This window comes from Emydura macquarii, unplaced genomic scaffold (assembly GCF_026122565.2).
Source record: "Emydura macquarii macquarii isolate MOO-44397 ecotype Brisbane River unplaced genomic scaffold, CSIRO-AGI_Emac_v2 contig_383, whole genome shotgun sequence".
NCBI classification, from domain to species: domain Eukaryota; kingdom Metazoa; phylum Chordata; order Testudines; family Chelidae; genus Emydura; species Emydura macquarii.
The window spans coordinates 9,213,264-9,238,092 of NW_027130520.1; the positions used below are offsets into that span (position 1 = coordinate 9,213,264).

The 24,829-nt window shown below is 39.1% G+C and overlaps 1 protein-coding gene across 17 annotated transcripts in view; it reads left to right on the forward strand.

Moving 5' to 3' along the window:
* The window catches only part of RIMS2 (regulating synaptic membrane exocytosis 2), a 738,692-nt gene that overhangs the window by 654,483 nt on the left and 59,380 nt on the right, over nucleotides 1–24,829 (forward strand). For 6 of the 17 annotated variants that reach the window (XM_067537355.1, XM_067537357.1, XM_067537356.1 and 3 more), the window contains one exon: nucleotides 21,073–21,314. The exons of 10 other annotated variants lie outside the window; for them this stretch is intronic. In XM_067537355.1, coding sequence (XP_067393456.1) covers nucleotides 21,073–21,314 — 242 coding nt within the window. The remainder of the gene's footprint in view (nucleotides 1–21,072; nucleotides 21,315–24,829) is intronic. One more of the 17 variants, XM_067537373.1, reaches the window with a different exon arrangement.

Here is a 24,829-nt window from a genome sequence, read left to right on the forward strand (position 1 = left end):
GCATCTTGATCTTTGTCTAGCCTATGCTGGAAGTTGGCCAGCATGCTTTTATCAATCACTACATTTTCTCCTCTAGTTTATTTCTTTTCTTTTGAATTTCTTTTTGTGTGCTTGCATGCATGCTTTTTCTTTACAACCCTAACTCACTTTGTCTTCTTTTTTGTTTGCATGCCTTCCTCAATTTGTGTTGACTTCAGAAGGTCAAGGGCTATAGAGGGGAAAAAAGAGGGAGGGCAGGAAGGGGATGAGCATGAGGAGATATTTCCTGAGGAGGAGGAGGAGGAGCAGGAGCTTGAGGAAAAAGTGAAGAAAGAACAAGTTAATGAAAAGGGGGAAGGACAAGAGGTGACAGAAAACTCTGATAAGGAGGAAAACAAAGAGTCAGGAGATGATGAAAAGACCCAAGATGATCAAACTGAGGAAGGGAATGAGAATAAACAGAGAGAAAAAGAGGATTTACAAAGGCGATTATCACAAGATGATGTCAGGTAAAATATATTTCTGTTTGTAGATAGTTCCCTTCGGTCTTGTAGCTCTTTTTCCCATGCCTACACCCTATTCATTTTCCCATTTGTATTTTATTTGCCATAGCTTGTTGTTTATGTTTGCTACAGCTCCCTTCACCGTCAACCATAATTCTTTAGTAGTGAACAAATTTCTCTCTTGACTTTAATGGAATGGTCCTGCAAACAGAATAATTAAACACCTTAACGACCCTTTAGGATGCATGCAGCCACAGCCTTTTGTTCCTTTTAAACTGGTTTACAATTTGCATTTGACTGTGTAACAGTGCTGGGAGCTAGCAGGTGAGCACTTCTTAGGTCACCCAGAGCTGTCTGATTGGATATTGGGATGTAATTTCATCTAATCAGGCTGGCAATCTGGGGGTGCTGGAGAGCTAATTAGCCAATGAACCGAGGACTGATAAAAAGGCAAGGAAGGGAGTGCTGGGTGGAGAAGTAGGGCTAGCTTAGCGCAAATTCAGTGAGTGGTAAACAAGCCTCCCCCCGCCCCCCACTTATTTGGCCTTGGGGAGAGGGCTGACAATACAAGGGACACTGTAAATAGTACTTCCACATGGAACTTTAAAGATATTGGTAGAGGGAATTTAAATAAACTGCATGGTGTGGATACCTAATCAAATGGAGTCTGAGCAGTTTCTGTGGTGCAAGAATGCAGGAAGAGAGCATGCCCTGCTACAGATTGCAATAAATACTAGAGCTTTAAAGTTGCCTTTTTCATAGTCCCAGCTTGAACTATTATTTCAGAGAAATGATATTTTATTGGGTGATACCAGTATTAAAAGACATTGGCATGGTGGCATGAAAAATAGAAATTGGATTTTTATTGTAATGTCAAGTCTTATCTGTACTGAAATTACCTTTGTGTAGGCTGATAAATGTGTGGTTGTGGATTGGTTGTGGACATGGATAATCAAAAATGGTTCTTTCACCCATCTGTGTTAATGGTGTGGTGTGGTAGAGTGTTGTGTAGTTCTGCTGCTCTAAGCCTAAAACATTTTTAGTTGCCTGTGATGTCCTAGGCATCTGCTGCCCCCTACTGGATACCTTGCTATCTTGGTGCACCCTGCCCTAGGAAACAGCCCTTTAAGAAAAGAAGGGCAGAAGAGTTTGGATTTTCAGAAGTTGTCTAGAAAGGCCTCCAAAGCTCAGCTGCTGGTGGAACCAATGAGTCTTTGTCCTCCAGGGGCTAGAAGGACTGGGAGCAGGCAGAGGCCAGTGAGAGCTCTGCAGGCCAGATAAAAAGGGCTGGCTGCTTCTGTCAGATGGCAGTTCTGGGTGAAGCCAGGAGAGGAGAGGGAGGAAGGATTCTCCCTCTGCCTTAGCTCAAAAAGCCAATCCTGACTAGAACCTAATTCAGAGTTTACTTTGCATTTAGGTCAGGGAGAGACTTTTGATTTATTTTGTGGCATGACAGGCCCAGGCAGGCCATCCTGAGTTAGGCATTTATTAGACTACTGAAATTAGACTAGCTCACTTCATGCAACACCCATAGGCTCAGTTGGGTCTGTGACAGTACTATAAGATATGCTGTTACCAATGAAGTTCCTACTTCTACACATTGTTACATTATGGCTACAATTAAATAGTCCAGAATTGTAATATATAATATATATTTATTACATTTGCTGTGTTTTCCACTTAGTTTACAATGGGAAAATGTAATATTCCTTATCTGATTTATTCATTGGTAAAACATTTGGTTGAATGCGTCTCCCCTCTTTTTGTCATGTGACAATAGGGGGGAAAAAATCAGTCACTTTCTTCTAACACTGAACAAGGAACTCATTTAGAATAAGAAAAGCAGATTTTTCCATACTGTCTCTCTGCTACTGCAGAGCTTCTGCGTAAGAACTTCCTCAGACCCCTCCTGCCTTGCTTCCTGCTATTGATTTAAATAAAAAGTATCAATATCACCCTTTTTTGTAATAGAAAAATGTCCTCATGCAACAGGACGTGCAACCAAAAGTGAACTGCTCTGGTGTACATGGTAGAGGGGAATTTTTTCTTATGTTAGCATTACCAAATCTAGCTATTTTGTTACAAGTAGTGAGATTTCATAGACTGTTGAAGCCCATTTCACAATGACATGAAAAGCTCCATCCCCTAGCTTTGCTGAAAGCAGAGACTCTCACCTCCACTCCTTCACAGTGTTCTCACACCAGGGGAGGGGGAAAGAGGGAGCGAAGAACAGGTAGTCCATTATGTCTCCACACCCTCCTCCCTGGTCCTTTTTGTGAGAAACACATACAGGATGGTGCCTCTGCTTCTTCCCCTGCCCTCCCCACAGCACCTGGCTTGGAAGGGGCAGAGGGAGTGAAGAGTGCCTGAAGCTGCCATCTCCTGCCAGGGAAAGGGGCCCTGCTGCAGCCACCAGGCCTAGGAGAGGGGAATGAAGAACTGTAGAAGGAGCAGAGGTGAAGTAAGTGGGAACTGATGAGGAGATGCTTATGGGTTCAGGAAAAGGGAAAGTCCCTGGAGGCTGTGGGAGGGGAGAATAATGAAAAAATAATGAATTATTTGCATCTACTTGGACAACTAATTATGACATTTTTATTAAAATACTCTAAATGTATTGTAATTACTAGGTAATATATATATTTATGTAGTTATGAATTATAGGCAGAAGAGTGATTTAAAATTTGTTTCAAATTTGAATGTGACTGAATTGATTATTTAAGAAATATTTATGGATTACCAATATAATTACTGCAAAAACAACTTGAGTTCTGTAGCACTTTAAAGACTAACAATTTTAATTTCAGTAGGCATAAGCTTTCGTGAGCCTTAGCTCACTTTCTCAGGTGCAGTTGGTAGAAATGATACAGCAAAATAGGAAACATAGAAAATATATAAAAGGCAACATTTACATTATGTACATTGGATAATATAGTTTATGTACATAGTTTTTACTGGTTCAGATTAGCATCCACCCTTTATGTGTCCTCCTGGCTTCCAGTGCTTCCTGTGGCCTCTCCTTTGTAGGAAACTCCCCCTCCCTCCAAATTTTGCTCCCACTTTGCACCATTCCAACTACAAATTCTCTGGATTGCCCAGCAGTAACTGAGAATAGAGTCTGCCCAGAGTTTCAGAATAGTACACTGATTCCCGATGAGTATTAGTTTCTTAGATTTCCTTTGCATAATAACTTTAGCATTTCAGTTTTTCTGGTGAGACTTTCATCTTGGCTGTGGTTATTGTCAGAGACAGTGTTTGTAGGGGTGGATGAATATGTGTGTGTTAGCTTTCAGCGAACATGAAAGCTTTTTCACAATGAACAAATCAAGACATTTTTTAAAAGCTCCGGAAAACATCAGAATTTGGGGGGTGGGAGGAATCCTGAATATGTATTATCTTATTTTTGTGTGCCTCGATTTCTATTGTCTAAAGTTATATATGGTATTTTAAAGAGATTATGGGGTTATGCTGATGGTTCCTACTGATTAGCATGTTGTTAACATTTTAGATGGATTGCTATGAAATACGTATTATCCTGTTCCTTCTCCTTATAACATTCTGTCTACAGCATCATGGGTGTCTAAAACTTCAAAGGGCTTCCAAACACTAATTAATTAGGTAGGTAATTGTATTATCCCCATAGTACAGTTGGGGAAACTAAGTCACAGAGAGATCATACAGTGAGTCACTGACAACACTGAGCATAGAATCTAGGTCTGCTAATTCCCAGTTCTGTTATTTTCCCATTGGACAACTCCAGAATGCTAATGCTTATTCTAAATCTACCTAAAATATCCAAACATCTCAGATGTTCAGTCTGTAACTCTCACAAGAATGGATTTTTTGTTGGTTTTTTATTCTTCTTCCTTGTGATAGGGCAATACAAGAACAGCCTTCCTCATAATATTTTGCGTTTCTCCTTTTGCTCCTGGCCAGAACTATAAACCATAGTTACCCAAGAATAACAATAATAAAAATATATTCTTTAGGTTTAAAACGTTATCTATTTTTTAAAAACTTCAAGAGCCTTCATTGTGATTCTGAGTGAAGCTGTGAATTGGTTCTTACTGTGTGTTTGCCTAAGTTTAGTTTTAATTTAATTCTGAAGTGAACAGTGGAAACTTTTACCTTCAAACGTCTTTGTTCAATAGCTTTTAGTTTAAAACTTTATTTGGACTTCATTGTTAATTTAACAATTCAGTCCACATGTTATGAAAGGATAATACTTTTTTTGTGTCTATTTAGAAGTTTAGTGTATTGTTTGAATTGTTTGTAGTGTTGCTTCAGTGAATCATGGTTCAGTTTGTCATGCCAGCCTCGTCATGCATAACACTAACTCTAGTAGAGAATGCGACCTCCTACACTAATTATTTTCATCTCAAAACAATGACAATACTCTGAAAAAGAGCAACTTACATCCATCATCATCTCTTGCAGTAACTCATTCTTCAGTTCCTTTAATGTACTGCTGTCTGCTCTTTGAAGATTTGTGCCATTTGATTGAAATTCTGCAAATATATCCCGCCTGACAATGTACAATATGATTCTGAAAAACTTGACAAGATAGGGCCACACCAAAAGAAAGAAAGAAAGAAAATATGTTATTAATAAAATTGTTGTAAGCATGAAGGGTGTAGAGTGAAATAGGCTTTCCCCACACCACCAGGTGATAAAGATGATTTATGGTTTGTATTATGGTAGAATTAGAGGCTTCTAGCAGGATCAATACTTCCTGCTATGTGCTGTCCAAATACAGTGTAAAATGCCAGGATCTGTTTTTATACTTTTATTCTCTTCCTAATGAGCTACTTTCGTGCTTCATAGCATGCTGTCCACCAGTGATCAGCTAAGAATTGCTAAGCTATTGTCCAAGGGGATTGTGGCTGTGAGACCTCTTGCACAAGTCCAGTCATGTCCCATCCCATCCATCTCCCAATCTTCCCCAAAAATTGAAGTTACCTATTTATTACGGACGACTTTCTCTTTATAGAAAGAGAAAAATATTGCATGTTGAGAGCATTCTTTTAAATACATTAATTACGTGCCCAATTTTTAATTCAACCTACTAATTATAAGTTCAATTAAATAAATCTAATAATTATGGTTTAAAGTGTAGCTTTTAGAGGTTTACATCAGTTGTATAAATAGGTAAGCATGAGTCAATACAATATGTTTTGGCCAAATGAGGACTCTAGGGACTAAGTCATTATAATTTCAAACTGTAGTGTCTCTCTCTGATGTGAATTGACAGATGAACACATGTATTAGCCTGAAGCAGAGTTTCCATAAAAATGTTACTTTCTACCTCAAAATGCTGTCCCAAAAATGCTGTTATTGTTCAATTTTTTCAGCAAATCAATGGAATGAAAGCATCTTTGAATAGAAAACATCTATTAAGATTAAAATTCCTTTCTCAGTTGTAAAAAGGTGCATAAAAATCTTAGTTCAGTACAATACCCATTCTATGGCATAATGTTATGTTAGGGCTATAAGTGCTTTGTTTTAGTAAAGAATTCATCAAAGAAGTAAGAAAAATCACAAGGAGGTATTAATGTTTGCATTTTTATTGGAAAAAACAAATGACTTCAGTGTAAATCAGATTCTGATATTTACATCTTTCGTATAAAGACAAGAAAGTATTGCTGGGTGTAAAAAATAAAAACCATAAAAAATAAATATATAAATAAATATATAAAAAATATAAAAAATAAAAATAAACTAACAAAATTCTACAAGATCCAATAAGTGAGATACAATTATTTAGATTATATCTCGAGATAAATAATTATAATCTAGATTTACCTTTTGATTCTCTAAAAACTATTTATATTAACAATATTGTAAATATTAAAAAGAGGCAGTGTTTGGTAATAAAGTTTTTATTAAAGTGTATTTCACAAGTAAGTAATAGTAAAATATTTGAAATATACACATAATTTGTAGGCTTTCAATTATACTCTGGAACACAAGTGATAACATTTTTACTTTTTCTTAATAAAGGAAAATTAAATTAGACACTTTTCTAATTAAGTTGCCACTGATTATGCAGTTACTGAACTTCAAAATTCCATTTTCTCAGTTATGGCTCAGTAACCTATGTGGAGTCCACTGTGTTGTTTCCTGAAACAGATACTCTTGATTCCGGACCAGATTCTGATAAATACTTTTAGTCACATTTAGTATCACCGTACTCCACAAGTAGTCACAATGATTTCAGAGGAAATACCCCAAGGGTAAGTACTATTCCATTTGAGTCAGATGTCCACAATCTGTCTCCATCCACCCAGCTGGCAATATTCAGAATCTGGACTTTAGCAACACTATAATGAAGTACACAGAGAAAGAAATCACATAACTAACACATACCCTTACATGTAGGCTTGGCAGAATTCAATTTTTATTTTTTATAATTTTGACCGATATCAATGTTTATTTTTAAGTATTTTTAATATTTTTATTGATTTTAAATGTTCACAGTTCCTCAAAATTATGAGTTTTTAAGCATTTATTTTTTATTTTTATTGATTTGCACTTTCACAGTTATTGGAGGTCTGACAATGAGGGAGGGTCAGACAATTATTTAATGACAGTAGACATTGAGATTAAAAAAGTTGAAGTTTTATAATTGTTAAAACACAAATTGTCAACATCACATTTCAATATATACAAAGTAAATATCCTTACATTAAATTTTAGTAAGACCTCAAGCAACATCTGTAAATTTATATTATCATGGATGAAAATATTTTTCATTGGTTTGTGTGTGCATGGCAAAATTTACGCTTACTGACACCAATAAAAACCTAATCCTTCCAACCCTACTTATATGGGAGGTGACTTGTGGTATAATACTGACCTATGCTGTTAGGGAACGCAGCTTCTGAGACATGGAGAAGGGACATGCAGGTAGAGATTGACAAAAACCAATACTTCAGCAGATTAAAAGGACATATATAGTTTGGGGTTTATTTCAAAAAGAGTTTAGCAAACAGGCATTTGTAGGCTTTGTAGTATGATGTTTGAAAATCATGATATTGATCTATGTCACAGGCTGGCTACCCATTTAAGGGAGGTGGACTCAGCTTTATTTGTGCCTTGTTAGTTGCCTCCTCGAGTGATGGGCTTTGAGGGAGTCTGCTTGGCTCAGTTTGGCTCAGACAGACCTCTGAGGAAGGAGAACATGGTGTGCTGCCTGCAGGACTTGGAGGGTCAGAGAGGACTAGGGAGGGGCCTCTCTACACCAGCCAGATGCAAAGGCCTGGTTGGAGGTACTAATGGCGAGGAGCAAGAGCCTTATGAGGAAGAGATTTAAAGAAAGGCCAGGCAGCAGGACCTGGGTTACAGGAAGGAAATGTTCAGTCTAACAAGTGGCTGAATGAACTGTAGAGTTGGAGAAAGACTTGTTTTAATTTAAGCTGATGTTGGAAATGTGATGTTATTTGAATAAACCAGATGTGAAGAAGGGGTGTTGTTTGACTTCAAGAATCTGGGTGCAGTTTTTGAGAACCTCAAGAAGGGAAATCTGAGGCAATGGCAGGGTGTTATGCTGGATCATTGTTAACTCACAGACTGGGATCTGCTATTAGTGTGCTCAGGAATTGACATGACTCTCGTTCGATAGTGACAGAAAGGCTTTAATTACTATACTTATAAACATATAAAATGAGCCCCCAAACCAAAAGTCCAGTATATTTTAGTTGCAAAAGCAATTATCCTCACCAATGCAGGCAAGAGGCGGTGATGGTTTCTTAGCAGCTTCCCCGAGAGCCTGGATCCGTGGTCTCAGAAGGCAGCTGGGCAAGATGGTAGTTCTTCTCAGTTTCTTGTCAAGAGTGATTCTTCTTCTCTTGAAACTTGCTTGCCTGCTTATATCCATTGCTTCTCTTTTATATTCTTAAATCCAATGTTTTTCAAAGTATTTTGGTAATTTACATGAGTAAACACAGGAATTCCAGAAAACAATACAAGAGGGAGAGACCCATGTGCTTTAATTAGTGAAAAGGTGCTAGCCACCTAGATTTGTTCTTTAGTTTCAGTGTTCCACCCTTCAAACAAAGGAGTATTGGGGTTGTTGTGATTAAGTTGAGCAATACCTGGGGTGGCATCCAGCCATTAGCTTTGATCATAAGGAATTTTGAGAGGTCTGGAGCCGTGGAGGTCTAGCATGCACTGCATTTAACACATTTCTGTTTACTGCATAGATGCGTTACTCCCAGAGGATAAATTCATTAGGGAAAATGGTCCAGACAGAGAGGCAATTAATAAACAGTTATCTTAATGAAATACCAGACATACTTTGAGAATAGAAAGACAGCATGGGTGTGTTGCAATGAGAAACAATCACCCCTTTTCAAAAGGGACTCCAGCCATCATTTCACATATTCTGTAATATGCACTTATTAATTTGGTAGTTTAATTTTATAAGTAGGCCCAGCTTAGCTGAAATTCCACGGTCTACAATCATGTACAACTCTATTACAATCTGTATTCCTAGAAGGACTGTGGTACAGCAAATGATTATTTAATTTACAAGATGTGCACATGCCCCATGCAGTCAGAGACATTTGTCTGGAAAACAAATACAAAGAATGTTGTTTTTGTCCCACATCAAAAGGCATCACTCACTCTGATGTTCAGTTGTAGTTATGCCTTTTTGTCTTGTTGTTCATTTCAATTAAGCTTGTGGTATTGGAAGTACTTTTTCTTCGTTTGCCCTTTATTCCACTGGCTACTGGATTGGCTGCATACTGAGTGAGTGGGCAATACTTCCCTGTTCTACAATGTATGATGCCCACAGACATCTTAATGAGTTTCTCATGTATTTGGGACTATATAACTGAGTTTGTATAGTAGCAAGATGTTTCTGTGGAATTAATTATTTCCATTTGTTCAATACGATTCTGGTTGGTAAGTTTCATGTGGCATAATCAAGCATAAGGAGATGCATAATGTCAGTGTTCCACTGGCATAGAGGAAAGGTTTTCTGCAGAAATTTGGCACATGCAGGACTATCCAGCCTGCATATGTAAAACAATTTCTGCCTGCAATCTATTTCCTAAGGCAAGAATCTGACCATCTGATCTGAAGAAATGGGCAGAAAAGTAGGCAGTCAAAAGACAAAGTATGTTCTTCAAATATGGGCACAGAGGAAATATTTCCCAGTTAAGAGCATTGAAACAGATGAGGATTCTGAGCTTTGGTGACTGTGCTAAAGGAGAGTATGCCTTCAGCCTTTAGTAAATTAGATTAACTCTAAAATAAGCAACTTCTGCAGGCACACAAGGAGCCTGTGAGGCATTAATGAATCCATCAGAGACAGGAAGAGTCATAATGATGAAGTTTCTGCCTGATTTCTCTGTTTACAGTAAAAAAAAATGAGCTAAAGTAAATTTCTGCAAGGAACCTACCAGCTACATTTTTGTGGTAGCTCCAACTCCTCTCATGCCCCAGAAGTTGCTGTGCTTTTGACTCCTAGTGGGACCCCTCTAACATAGTACAATAGCTCCAAGGATCACTGCAGCACACTAAGGTGCTTCTGCAACTGTGTAATCGGTCCTCTGTGGCTGGCTCCTTTTGCCCTATGAGATCTTAACTCTCCCCTGAGAAGGAGGAGAGACCAGATTTTATTTAAATTAAAAAAATTAATTTATTTTATTAGATGCTTTTGTGCTTTCTGACACATGAAGCAACCCACTCTTTCCACCTCCATCTGGCTAATGCCAAGTTTCTTGCTATGTTATAGCCGGTTTTCATGACAGTGGCATCTTTCTCAGAGGTTTTCTTATAAGTCATCTATTGTCATCCTCTCTTCTGTTTTTCACCTGGTAATAGGATTGTCTAGGAATGCAGTTTTTTGACATCCGTACAACATATCCAAACCATTTCAGCCTTTTTTTCCAATCATTGTCTCTACAGTCTGCCGGCCAGTCCTTTGTAACACATCAACATTTGTTACTTTATTCTATGATTGGAGATCAAGTATTCTTTGCAAGCATCTCTGATGGAATGCATTAAGTTTCCTGTGTGGGTTTCTAGCATTTATCAAGTTTCAGGACCATATAACAATGTTGGGATCACAATGGCATTATACAACTTTATCTTGGTTTTTGTGTGGATCTCCTGGTTTTCTCAGATATTTGCCAGTCTCGGAAAGGAACCACTTCCCTTCCCAATTCTTACTTCCATCTCCTTATAGAGTTGGCCATTAGCACTAAACTATGCTTCCACAATTTAAAAATTCGTTAACCAGGCCGTATTCCTTACTATCGATCACATATTCACCATCATTGCTGACTCCTCTTTCAGTGTTCACGACTTTTGCTATCTTTGAGCTGATTCTTAATCTTACTTTGGTGGCCTCACATTTGACATTGTCAATGGCCTTTTTCCTGACATCATCATCTGTGTCCAACAGAACAGTGTCATCTGCAAAATTGAGATCTTGACATTTTCATCTACTCCACATAATTCCTGTATCTTCCTTTGATGTTGCTTTTTGTATCTCATAATCTATCACAGTGCAGAGGAGAAGAGGTGAGAAGATGCATCCCCGTCTCACTCCAAAGACAATATCAAACCATTTGGTCTCTGCACTTTCTGTCTTTACACAGAATTTTGAACCTTCATACTGCATCTTAGCTACTGCCAGTATCATTCTAGGAAGCCCATATTTTCACAAGATCTTCCATAGCAAATATCTATCGATACAGTTGAAAGCTTTGGTGAAATCTATATGGTTCAAGACTAATCTTCTTTGGTAAGCAAGACCTTTCTCAATCAATCATCTGAGGTGTTGGGACTCCCTTGGAGACCTTTTCCACTCAACTTATCCAGAACACCTCATCCAGTTCTGGGAGAAAACTTTATACAGTTTTATGAGATCAAAAAATTCAGTTCAATTCCTGCTTGTCATTCAGATTACTTCATTATACACGTAACAGTACATATTGGACAGGCCCAGATGTAGGGGGTTTAAGTACAAGGTGATATCATAATTCGCAATCTTGTCACACTATCCAGTTTATATGCATTTTTTCTGGCTACTAACATCTATGCTTCTTATAACTAATTGGTTTCAATGTTGTATGGATCATGTAAGGACCAATCGCTTTTCAGATTGTGTAAGAACCAATCGCTTATGTCCTCACCTTACCTACGTTTCAAGCTTATCTATTCAGGGCGTTCCCACTTACCTTAACTAGCCTGAAAACAGTCTGAGCACACAGCCTGTCACACTCTTTTTTTCAGTTTAACTTTGCACTCAAATCAAGCCATATGGAAGTTTACTAATGCCCAGCAAAATCTATGCCTACATCAGGGTAGGCATACTGTGTGCTCAATATACAGTTTTTCATCTATGACCAGTTCGATTGTGTTCAATAGTACTCTACAGAATACTATTTCCTCCTTGGGCAAATACCAGGCTGTGACGTGTCTAAAATGGAAGATACTATGACTAAAGCAGAGAAATGGAGCAGAGCTTAGTCCTGCCTTCTGGCCCTCATGGGCACCTACTTGTTTTTCACCTCTCTAAGAGGGTCTCCTTCAGGTAGATTGGAACTCTTACGATCAGTCAAAGCAGGAAGGAAGCACCCTAGATATTATGTTCTGGGAGTGTTCCTCTGTCTCATTTCTCCAATCCTTCCTAGATTCAGCCCAGAGCAGAGGGTGGGGGGAAGGCAGATTCTTGCCATCTGATATCTCAAATTGCTAGAAAGCTCTGAAGAGGTAGGAAACCTCTCCCCAAAGAAGGATAACACTTCCTGCTTTGAGACCAAACTAGATCTTGGACAAAGAGGACTTTGATCCCCATGCATTTAAAGGTGATGCATTCAGAAACATAATTTCATCTCTTCAGAAATAAGGGCTCAAAGTACAAGCCTACCCACTCTGAATTTTCTACCTCCCACATTTTATGAAATGCTTAAATATTAGAGTTCTGTGGCACCTTAAAGGCTAACAAATTTACTTGGGCATAAGCTTTCGTGGGCAGAAACCCACTTTGTCAGATGCATGCAGTCTTTAGTCTTTCATCAGTTAGTCTTTAAGGTGCCATAGAACTCTCTTTGTTTTGCTGAAAACAGACTGACACGGCTATTCCTTTGGAACTCGTTAAATATTAGACTTTGCCTGGCCATGCATGGAGAAAGTGCATAAGGAGCTTAGAGAGAGCAAGGACTCGAGTGTATAGTAGCACCAAGGACAGCACTAGATTTGTTTAAGTGGGTGTGGCTATGCTCCCTACCCTTTATAACTGGCAAGCAAAGCTGGTTCTACCTAGGGATGAAGTATATTTTGCATACTTTTGGAGTGTGGATTTGATGCTATGCTCTTCCTGCATGCTGGTGCTGTGCATCTATGCTCTACCTCCTAAATGGTCTGTGGATTTAAAAGCCATGATGTAGTACTAATTATATAAATACAGTCAAAGTGCAATTAATTCCTTTTAAAATTCAATACCTTTGCTGATTTGTTTTGTTGAAGAGAATATATTCTGCTTCAGCTTTGGAAATTTGTCCCTCCAAAGTTTCTCTGTGTTGTATGTGATTACCATATTAATTTTATGCAAGTTAGGAAAAACACTGAACATTGACTTGTTCGAAGACAAACTTGGATATGACAGGATTATTCCATGGGAAAATATGAATGTCCAAATGATCTATTTTTAGTTTATTTTGGACCAAGTTGTTATACTCAACTGCATGTATGTGAAGTTGTGGTCATATATATGTTATGGATCTATGCATTTGTTTTTCATTTACCTGGTATTAGTTATTTCACTTGTCCTTTGTTCAGCCTCTGTTTCTTTGTACGGTAAGTACCACCACATAGTAGTTGTTTTTCGTGCTGTACTTTGGGGAAAGTGCATAACACTCACAATTGAGTGAGTTGAGCTAGAAAATAAAGTTAGCAATGTAGAAGACCAGCTGGAGAAGTCATTCACCTCTGCCATTCAGTTGTATTCATTACAATACTAAGGACCTGATTCAGCAGAGCACTTAAGCATGTTTCTACAATGAAGCACATATTTAAATCCCATTTATTTACACACATGCCTACAATTCAGTACAGACTCAGGTGCTTTGCTGATTTGGGGCCTAAGTTAGGAGGCATGTTTTGAGCCCATTGGGTTGGACTTGTTGGTCAGTTAATGCACCCAGGCTTTGTAAGTGCAAGTCAGTCGCTTGTCTATGTAATAAGTAAGTACATTTCACCTTCTGGACCATTTTGTTGTTGTTATGGGCTGCCAGAGAAATATCATTTGCCTAATGATTTAGTTCTTCCTCGATTTTTAAGAGTATTTAATACAAATTACATTGCTCTGACTTGACTGGAAAGGGCTTACTTTAATTCTTCTTTAATATTTTAGTTATTGTGTATTTTTCCCAGTTGCCCACAAATTCAGTGGTAAAGTATTTATTATGAATGCACATGTACCTGTGTGATGGGGGGAGCTATATTTTGGGTCCCTTCTATTGTTCTGTGAATCATATTTCCTCAATTACATCTGTATAATGCTGTGCTAAAATACTGTATTACCTTTTAGACTGGATAATCTAAGTTTGCACAATGTACCTGACATATAAGTCTCATGAAAATGCCAATTAAAAATGAAAGAGGCAATGTGGGTGAGGTAATAACTTTTATTGGACCAACTTCTGCTGGTGAAAGGTACAAGCCTTTGAGTTACACAGAGCTCTTCCTCAGGTCTTCGTAGCCCAAAAGCTTGTACCTTCCATCCACAGAAGTTGGTCCAATAAAAAATACATCTCTCCTGCTTTGTCTTATTCATCTCCTGGGACCAATACAGGTACAATAACACAGTTAAAATGAAGCAAAACAAGCTGAGTTTGTATTTCCATTCCCAGGCTCAGACATTTGACATTGGTGTATCTAGACTACCTGTGATGCAAGTACTATATATGGAAATTTCTTAAACTTAAAACTAAATGTATTTTTATTAACATGTGAATACTTGGTAGGTACATAATCGGGAACATTTAGATCTGTGGAACAGAGAAAAATAATAGTTTTCTATTCTTTAGAAAAAAATTCTGTAAAGAAGTCCCATCTTTTTTCTATAAAAGAAAAAATTGTGGGGCTGATTCTCTTTTACCCAAAGGCCTCTTTAAATTTCTCTGACAGAAAATGACCCCTTCAAATATCAGGTAGTTATTTAGGTTTAGAACAGGGATCTTTTTGTTTTGTGTTTGTACAGAACCTACCAAACTGGGGTCCTTGTCCAGAACTAGGGCTTGTAGGCACTGTGGTAATACAAATCAATAAACATGCTGTAAAACTATCAAATGTAACCAAGAGGGAGAGGAAATAACCCCCAAAACCTCTAGCAGGGATTCCAGCCTGTGCCGGAACCCCTGGCATTTTCCCCTGGTGTGAGGGATGAGGGTGCCCAAGAGAGTGACTCAGTCAGTACAAGACTTAAGATATCCTTTGTCCCAAGCCAATCCAGGTTGGGGTCAGTATTCCAGGTGAACCCAACCAAACCCAACATGGGCCAATGTGATCCACTGGGGATAATCCCTTCCCTATATCCTAAAAGGGCAACCCAGCTAGGCCCACAGCATACTTGGAAATCCAGCCAAGAAACTGCAGGCACCAAGGATGAGATGGATAAGTACAACTCTGTGAGGAATGGGCAGACACTCCTGAAAGAGACTTTTTATCTCCAGGAGGGAGCTGATGCAGGAACCAAACAACTCCAGTGACCCCCACTCAGACTGGCTAGTCATAGCCTTACTTGGAGGCATAGTTCTCACCCCCACCCATGCAAGCCCAGAATGTACACACTTCTCATGCCTACGAGGAAAGGAGCAGAAGTGGGGGGCTGAACACACTGTTAGCTGGGGGAAGGTGCCTTCTATCCTTCCTGCCCATCAGGCTGTTTGCTCCCTGCCATTCTGACAAAATAAAATACCTCTCTGGGGGGGATGGCAGGGAGGCATTTTATGCAGATTTGAAAGAATGTACAGATTCTCAGATAAAGCCATGTTAAGATGGATTTAAAGGTTTTACATATCAATAATTTAAGGGTAAAACATTACACTGGTGTTGTAAGTACTATAAATCCAGGAAAATCAGAGTTATGTTTAAGTTTAAAAGAAATCCAAACATGTTAAAGTATGGAAATGTACAAACAAAGCACCCAAACAATCTAAACTCTGACCTGTAACAATGCTGTGAAATAAACACCCACTCACCTGATTTTATCACCACAAGTCAGAGTTAAAGTTGTTTGGGTGCTCTGTTTGTGCATTTACATAACTTAATATTTTTGAATTTATTTTAAATATAATCTTAACTCTGAATTTCCTGGGCTTCTAATACTTCTGTTTAGGAATAGCTGTTTTTGATGCCGAAAAATGTAAAATTGAGGCAAATACTTACAAAAATCTACCAGCAAAATCTGAATTTTTGTCCTACATTTTGTGACCCAATAAACTTTCAAAATTAGTAATTTTTACTTTCCACAGAGTGGAAAGATTGAGATTTTACATACAGTTCAGAAGCTGAATCCCTTTTTTTCTACACTAATTCAGTTGACAGAACCTGTCTGAATTAAATCTACGTCACTGTATAGCGGTAGACAAAGCAGAACATGATCTTATCGTTCCAGTTACCTAGTACCTATCTGTAGTGAACTAGCTGACCTTTCTAATATATAGTACTTTAAAAATGAGGTTCAATACTCTGTGTCTAATGGAATTATAGCAACTTTGCTTGACAGTCATTTTAAGCACCTTGTTACAGATTTATTATTTACTGGGGATGACTGTTTGAACCTCTTTCATTCAGGGGGAATTGGATAGCTCAGTCTCAGGATTAGTAATGGCACATTTCTAAGACATGTGGGGGCATTTGCTGCTGTACATATTTTGTGGGTAAACAGAAGACTTCAGTTTCCATTTGACAATCTGGACGAATGGGTATGCCTCCTATTTTTCAGACTTGCTAAACCAAGTGACCTGTCACTGGCCTGCAAGATTTTTTTTCTCACCCCACAGTTGTATTTCTTCTACAGCAGCAGTTCCCAAACTGTGGGTCGTGACCCCAAGTGGGCTCACTTCATCAGCAGATGGGGTCACGGCAATACCGAGCGTGCAGAGGACGCCATTTTACAAAATGATCTCTTCCACCCAGTGTGACCTCATATGAGCCGTATGTGTGTGAGATTATGCAGTCCAGAGAAATTTTTGCTTTACAAAATGGCATCCTCCTTGCAGCATGACCTTGCATGTACAGTGCGTGTGAGGTCACACTGCAGGAGGATACCATTTTTAAACTGCAATTTCCATGCTGTATAAGGTAGAAGAAACAACACATCTAAAAATGGGGTCATGCAGGGAAAATATTTGGGAACTGCTGCTCTAGAGACTAGCTTCTGCACTTTCCTCTGCTCATCTTCTGCTTTGGGTCCAGACAGAGACCGTGGTTTCCTCAAGCAATCAGCCAGACGGCAGAAAGTTACAGGTCCCCAAATTTCTTCAGTGGAAGGTTCTTGGTGCCAAATTTAATGTCCCCTCTCATTTTCCCTTAAGACCGTGTGGAAGAGGCCCAGTCTCCCTTCACTCTTATAACAAGGGCCATAGCAATGTTGGCAGACCAGCAGGCTCATCTCAGGCCCTAGGTTTTGTGTCCACCCTTGTCTGCTTACCTCCTCATCAGGCTGCAAATGTTGGGACCTCAGGCTCCCACTTCTCCTCCCACTTCAGGGCAGGCAATGTGTTCCACAAATTTTCCAAACTGTGTTCTGTTGGCCCCTCTCTCCTCAGCAATCTTGCTCCCTCTTCAGGGTGAGTGGCACATGAAAGGGGCCCAACTGTTTATTTGCTGAGCAACCTGACAGGTTCCAGTACATCAACCCTTCTCTTTCTGCAGGGACAGAGCACCTTAGACCACCAGAGTCACCCATAAGAAAGTTTCTTTCAGGCTGGGATCATCTGAGCACTCCAGTTCTACCTCCCCTCTCCCCTCAGGGGTGCAACAGGAAACATTATCTGAAGCCCTTACTCCTAAACCATGGGTCTTCAATTGAAAAAGACTGAATTTCAGGCAATAAGACATTTTTTTCTGGAGATTTATCCTGAGATCTTATCCTTAATCGGTCAGGCAGTCTAGGAGTCTAAGGCCTCTCTCACTAATGAGACAACCCTGTTTCCATACAGTTGCTCATCACCTCTTTTAATTTTCTGTCTCATCCTCTTTTCCTCAGACACTCTAAATGTAAATCAGGATCAAAAAGAAAAAGCTCTGTAATTTGCAAATTCTGTCTCTCCTCACACCCTGTCTCCCTTCACTTCCCCCTGAAAAAAAAAGGAAGTATCCTCTTCCTTTTCCTCCTTAAAAGAGCCTGACATTGTTGGACTCTTCAGTTCTGATTTGTGTTCAGTAATCAAAACATATCAATTCTCCAGTGAGATTCCCAGTCCTTGAAAGGGACTCAAGGACTCACAGAAGGATGAGAAGTAGCATTTCCTTGAGTAGGCTCTGAAAGAGAACACCCTTACTCTCCCCCAAAACTTGGCCCAGATAATTACAGAGACTTGCAGTGATCCAGATTCCCCACCTCTTAATCTCCATATCATTCCTATGCTATCCTGGCCTAATAAACCCATTTAATGACATGATCCTGGGCCACCCATGACTTATCCTTGGAATCTTTGAGATGGAGAGATCTGATGCTCATTTTTCCTTCTCCTGTAGTTATCATCTTGAAGCCAGTCTGTCTGGCTCCCTAGGGTGGATGAATTCTGAATCTGCTTTTATAGGCAAGGCCAGAGAACTTTCATCATCAGTGTGGGCAGGATTTTCCAAGAATGGGGAACCTCTGCCCATTAGGGGATTGGGTTTCCCTACCTCAGGCCCACTAAGAGCCCCCACCATATCTGTGGAGTCTCCAGGCATAAAAGATGCAGATCTGCTCTGAAAGTCAGCATAATTGCCTTTATTTTTCACAGTTAAATGTATTCAAGTATGCAATATTTTTCCAGATGTTTGCACTTTACTATTTATAGATAGTGCCTGGGGTGCCTGGTCAGGCCACTACTGCAAATTAGCTTGTAAAGTATGTACCCAAACATAGTGGCTGACTTCCAGTAATGTGAACCGATGTACCAATTGCTTTGTTCATGCTGGATTTTTCCTTCTCCATGACGGGAGGAACAGACTCAGTCACCCAGTACAGTGGAACTGCTATATTTCTGTGAGTGTAGAATAACTGAGGAGTGTGCGCCTTCAGTGAATATGTTTATAACAGCATAACATCTACTGTGGAAACTGCATGATTCCCCCCTGCTTTTTCAAATGGATGTGGAATAAAGTAACTATGGACCAGAGTATTGCTGTTGCCTGTGCAGAGGCACAAGCGAGAGAGTCACATGATTATCCTGCGTAGGGGTGAGGACATTTGTAGCCCCAGGATTCACCCCGAAGGCAGCAAGAAGGAGGCAGGTTTATGGCCCCAATCCTCCTCTGCACTGCTGGCTCCAGTGGGAGCACATGCTGGAACCCCTGCAGTAGCTCCACTCTCCTTAAGCAGCAGGAGGATTGAGTACATAGGACTGTGGCTAAAAGCCACATTGGAGCCCTAGGCAGGTGGAAATCAATCATTCCATATCTCAGTTTTGCAAAACCCTTGTTTCAAACAAACCAACAAGAAACCTTTGTTAATCTTTATGCTGTCACTACTTTTAAGCAAAACCGTGTTAATTATTTTCCTTGCCTCACCAAAATGTTCCACTCTTTGTTCTATTTTTAGTACCCAGAATTGTGTCTAAAGCAGAGTTACCAAGATTAAGCACCATATCAAATCTAACTAATAAGGGCTCAATCCTGTGTGAGGAGTTCCCATGGAAATCAACATGGTGTACTTGTAGAATCAGGCCAAAATTAATGCAAAAGCACAGTCCCGTAAAGTGTCTCATATATTTCCATTTTTCTGAAGGTAGAACTGTAACTTTTTTCCAAGCGCCCCACATCACATTTCTCAGACTGTCCCTTTTCACCAAATGGTATAACACTGAACTTCTGTCATAGTGCTTTGTCATCTACCAGTTTTCAAGTTGTGATACTTCATGTTAGTTTTTCCCCAGTCAAGGGTGATTAGGAATCTCCAGAGGATTTTTTGACCAAGTAAACTAAACAAAACAAAACTAAGCAACCACCTCCTGCAAATAACAAATACCCATCTGCATCGTTCTGTGCAGCCATAGACGCATAGACTTTAAGGTCATATGGGACCAATATGATCATCTAGTCTGACCTCCTGCACAACGCAGGCCACAGAATCTCACCCACCCACTCCTGTAATAGACCCCTAACCAATGACTGAGTTATTGAAGTTCTCAAGTCATAGTTTAATTACTTCAAGGTACACCATCACCAATCCACCAGCAAGTGATCCGTGCCCCAAGCTACAACGGAAGGCGAAAAACCTCCAGGACCTCTGTCAATCTGCCTTGGGAGAAAATTCCTTCCCAACCCCATATATGGCAATCAGCTAAACCCTGAGGATGTGAGCAAGACTCACCAGCCAGACACCCAGAAAGAATTCTCTGTAGTAACTCAGAACCCATCCCATCAAACGTCCCATCACAGGCCATTGGGCGTACCACTAGTAGTCAAAGATCAGTTAATAGCCAAATTAGGCTGTCCTTCATGTCTTTCTGCATAGTGCACATAGTAAATTTGTGGCTGATGACTATGTCACCCTCATATTGCTCAAGTACCACAGTTCCTGCAGGGAAGGTGTGGAATTAGGACTGGGAGGTTGGGAAGTGACTTGTTCATGATCATTGGGAAGTGACTATTCATGAGCAATTCTTTCTTACCACGGGGTGTACACTGTGAAAAGGTTTGGGAACCACTGATCTATAAAAGAGGTTGATCACTTGCATTTATAAGATAATATAACCAAATGTCAATATAGTACAAATAAGTTTTAGTATCAGGATAAAGCCAACTCAGGAAAAAGAATCCAGTGCAAAAAAACTACTCAGCTACTCAGGGATTCTGCAGCACTAAGTTTCTAGTTCAGAAATGTGACATTACAGGTGACACTTTTGATGCTTTACCAACTTTGCCTCTCTTGCCTGGCCTAGGCAATCTTTGCTTAGCTGATTTGCAGAATCTGCCTAGTGGTAGACTGGAGAAACAGATGTATGTAATTTGACTGACCAAGAGTTAAACATGGCAAGGAAATACTGAAATAATAAACTGTATATTAAATATGAAAATATAGGTTTTCCCTACATTTACAAAATGTATACAGTATATTTATCGTTATGCTATGTGCAGATAAGGTACTTTTAAGAACTTTCATAAAGAGAAAGGAGAAAAAAGTTTAAGTATGTCAAGTATGTGGTTAGAGAGAGAGAAAACCAAAAAAGTGCTAACAGGATCTTGGCAATTAAAGTTGTTCATCTCTACCTCTAACAAAAGCAAAAACCCACCTGTGTGAATTAGCTGCTTTGTCCCTACAATCTCCCAACGCTTTCCATCTGAAACCTGTCCTTTTCTGTCTTCCCCTTTTTACTCTTCTTTTGTCTACACTGTTTGCCCATCCATTGGCTGACAGTGTCTTTACATCCAAAATGCAAAGCAGACAGATGGGCGCCTCAGGAAAGAACATGACTAAGAGCACCAGCATTGGCGGAGACATGTACACGCTAGAGAAAAATGATGGCAGCCAGTCTGACACAGCAGTGGGCACTGTGGGAACCAGTGGCAAAAAACGACGCTCCAGCATCGGTGCAAAGATGGTAGCGATTGTGGGTCTGTCACGAAAAAGCCGCAGCACTTCACAACTCAGCCAAACTGGTAGGAAGTGGATTTCTTTTTTCTTCAATACTCTGTTATTTAAATATGTATAATATGTATATGTCACAGTTTAGTCATTTGAATGTAGTGCTGAGGCTGCCTAATTAACAATATTCTAGGGGAAAAGGGGAGAGTTGAAACTTTTTACCATCTGAACATTTACCAAATTATTTTTTTTTTTTAGCAAAGATCCTTCTGCAGATTGGACTGAGGCTTGTGTTTTTATGCTTACTAGAGCACACCTAATGCAATAATCCTTTCCTTCTCAGGAACCAATGTGAGCTGTTATGCTTGTGTTTGAGGGATTGTTATTAATGGTTTGTGAAGGATCACTGAAATGCAGTTGCAGAATTGTTTCTCGTTTATTATAAACATTCTTTGTATATTTAAGTCCTCTCTTTCTCACATTTGAACATGCTAAATTTATTTGATGTGGAACAGTTTTCATTACCAAGATGGTATCTTATGTTTCATTGGATTACTACAACCATTTTATTTCTCACTACTTCCCTTCTTTTCAATTTGCAAACACATTTATCATTGGTAGAAATTTTCCTCATTGCTTTTTACATTTACCAGTTAAAATTTAATACCTAAATGTTGTACATAAACAGGTATAGAATAATATTTTGACTTAACACCAGGACATCCAGAATCAGTGTTAGGTACTTAATATTTATTTCATGTCTAACATCTGGGGGAAAAATTCAGTTACATATAATTCACTCTGAAAAGCTGTCATTAGCAATTAAGGAAGTTGAGTAAAACTAGTGTTTCTTACAAAGGAAATTGGATATTTATATTCAAATGCATGTGTGTGGTGGTTTATTCTAGATATGGTTAAAAAAAACAAAAAATAGCTCACTCTCTTCTGTTCATACATAAATGGAGGAATTATTATTTATTATTTGTATATGTAGTACCTGGGGTACCCAACTGAGATCAGGCCCCCATTTCAGTAGGCACTGTTCAGATATGGAAATAGAGACAGTCCCTGCCCTGAAGAGTTCACTGTCTAAGTAGACACGGCTGACAAAGGGAAGGAGAGAAGGAATATAACATACAAACAAAGTGAACAATGGGATGATTTCCAAGCATCACTATTTTTTGTGGTTGGTTTGGTTTGTAAACTTTTTTGGGTGGATTGTTGTGAGGGGAATAGCTGAACAGAGAAAGGGAGACTAAAGGAAGGGAGGTAGACAATGGAGGGAGAGGATAGGAATAAGCAGAATTGTGGGGACAGGAGGATCACGGAGTGAGGCTTAAAGGAAGAGACTGTGGGCAAGGGCAGAGGGGAAGGCTGTTGTACCAAACAGCCCAATCAGCAGAGAGGAAAAAATATCCAGAATGAAAGCTGTAAGAACAAAAGTCAGACACTGGTGATATCATTAGCATCCTAAGGTCCCTGCTGCAGTTAGTTGTCTCAGCTCCTGCCAGCTCAGTCTCTGGCAACAGAAACTTTCTGCTGTTTCTCTCTTCCCCAAGCTCACATGCCTGAATGGGAAAAAATGGGGTTACAAAGAGCCTGGTGCCCCCTTCTGGAAGCTCTCCATTGCACAATTCTGGGAAATCTCTAACTGGGTGTGCAGGTGTACCCATGGCTAAATGCTTGCCCGCCTAGACACGATATGCAAACAAATCAAGGATTTGCGCATGCAGTAATTTTCATGTAAAGTAAATGTGCAGATGTGAGTGGATTTCAGAGCTGAAAATAACATGCTATATGACTAGGGATGGTTTGTCAGGACTCCCTTATTATGATAAACATCAAATGATTTCAAGGTGGATATTCAGTTCATAGTACATTGCTCTGTTGTAAGAGTCTGAAGATTGACATAGTCTAGATCCAAAGTAAGACTGAATCATGCTAAATATTATGTTGAGATATTTATGTGGCATAATATTTTTAATCTGAAGTATCTCCATCACTACTTTTTAAAATCATTTTGTCGCTATCTGGTTTCCTATAGTTATAAACAAAGACTAGGGGTAAAATTTTCAAAACTGAGAAGCAGGTGGTATTTTAAATAATTCACAAATATAAAAAAATGAATTTCACTATTAGAATTGTGAAAGAAACTAGTTACAGTCAGTACAGTAATGGCAGAAAGGCAGACTTTTCTTCAGCTCTTCCCCTTTGGAAGTGAGGGCGTAAGTTAAGAACAAACTATTAAACTTTTCAAATTTAATTTACTTACTGATACTTGGAAAGTCCTTCTATTTTATCCATTGCATCATTGTCCAGTCGTTAGACCATAAGCTCCTTGAGACAGAGACCATGTCATTTAGTGTATTTGTACAATGGTTGTAAGACCTAATCACAAATCACTGAATGTGCTGTAAAGTACCTGTAAGTAGATTTTTTTAAGTATAACTAAAAATGGAAGCAATGGATACTATTAAAATAGCAAAGCACTAGCATGATATAGAAACTGCCCCAATATATGGAGTAGGAAATCTAACTTCCAGCAATACCCACATAGTTCAACAGGTATCATGTTTAAGGTGTCAGCTAAGCAACTCTTAAATTGGTATGCCAATGCTGAAAAAGCAATCATGCAATAACAACACAACATTTGTTGAAATTGTCATCACACTTACAAGTGCTTAATTTTTACTTTCCAAAACATGTTGGCAAATTTAAGTCATAGGTAGCTGTATATTAGTGTCACTATAAAATTACATGCTGATGCCTCCCAGGTGTATTTTAGTAGTTGTCTTCATTTACATTTAATGGCTAAAAGCTGTGATAGAACTTGGCTTGGTTTAAAAAGTTGAGGTCATCTCATGACTGGCTTTTGTGGCTATGAGCCAAACATACTGTATATTCATAACATAATTCCATAAAAGAGCTCATTTCTATTATCATTTGAATTTAACTTCATGTTACAGGCAAATTTAATGCATTCTTTGCTGTTAGTAGATGTGATATTGGGAAATTTATCTCAAAGGATGAGTAAAGGAATGTATTCTGTATTCTAATCTTTAACATTTTTTTATTGTACTCAAATGCTTTTGTTGTCTATTTTTGAGCTCCAAAATTGTGTTAGATATACGTGAAAACAGTCCCTGCCCTGAAAAGCATGCAGATTAATTCAACATGACATAACAAGTGAACAAATCAACAAGAGGGGATAAAAGGGGGAAAGAGGACAATACTAAAATCATACTGCTACTCAATAAAGCATGTACATATCATTATCTTTATGGTTCTGTTACGTGTGTGTGTGTGTGTGTGTGTGTGTGTGTATTTCCTTTCCCCACTCTCTCCTCATAGGCTTGATAGCAGATGTGAGTACTCAGGAAGGATTTGAATGTAGCAAGGCAGGTGGCTTCATGAATAGGCTGGAGAAGGGCATTCCAAGCATGGAAGAAGGCACAGAGATGTCTGAGGTTGTCAAGGCTACCTCGCAGGTTGAATGGAGAGGGCAGGGGACAACATTAAATTAGAGCAGGTCTGGGATGTACGACCCTGAAGGCAAAGCAAGAAGAGAGGACTGAATTTGATTTTAAAT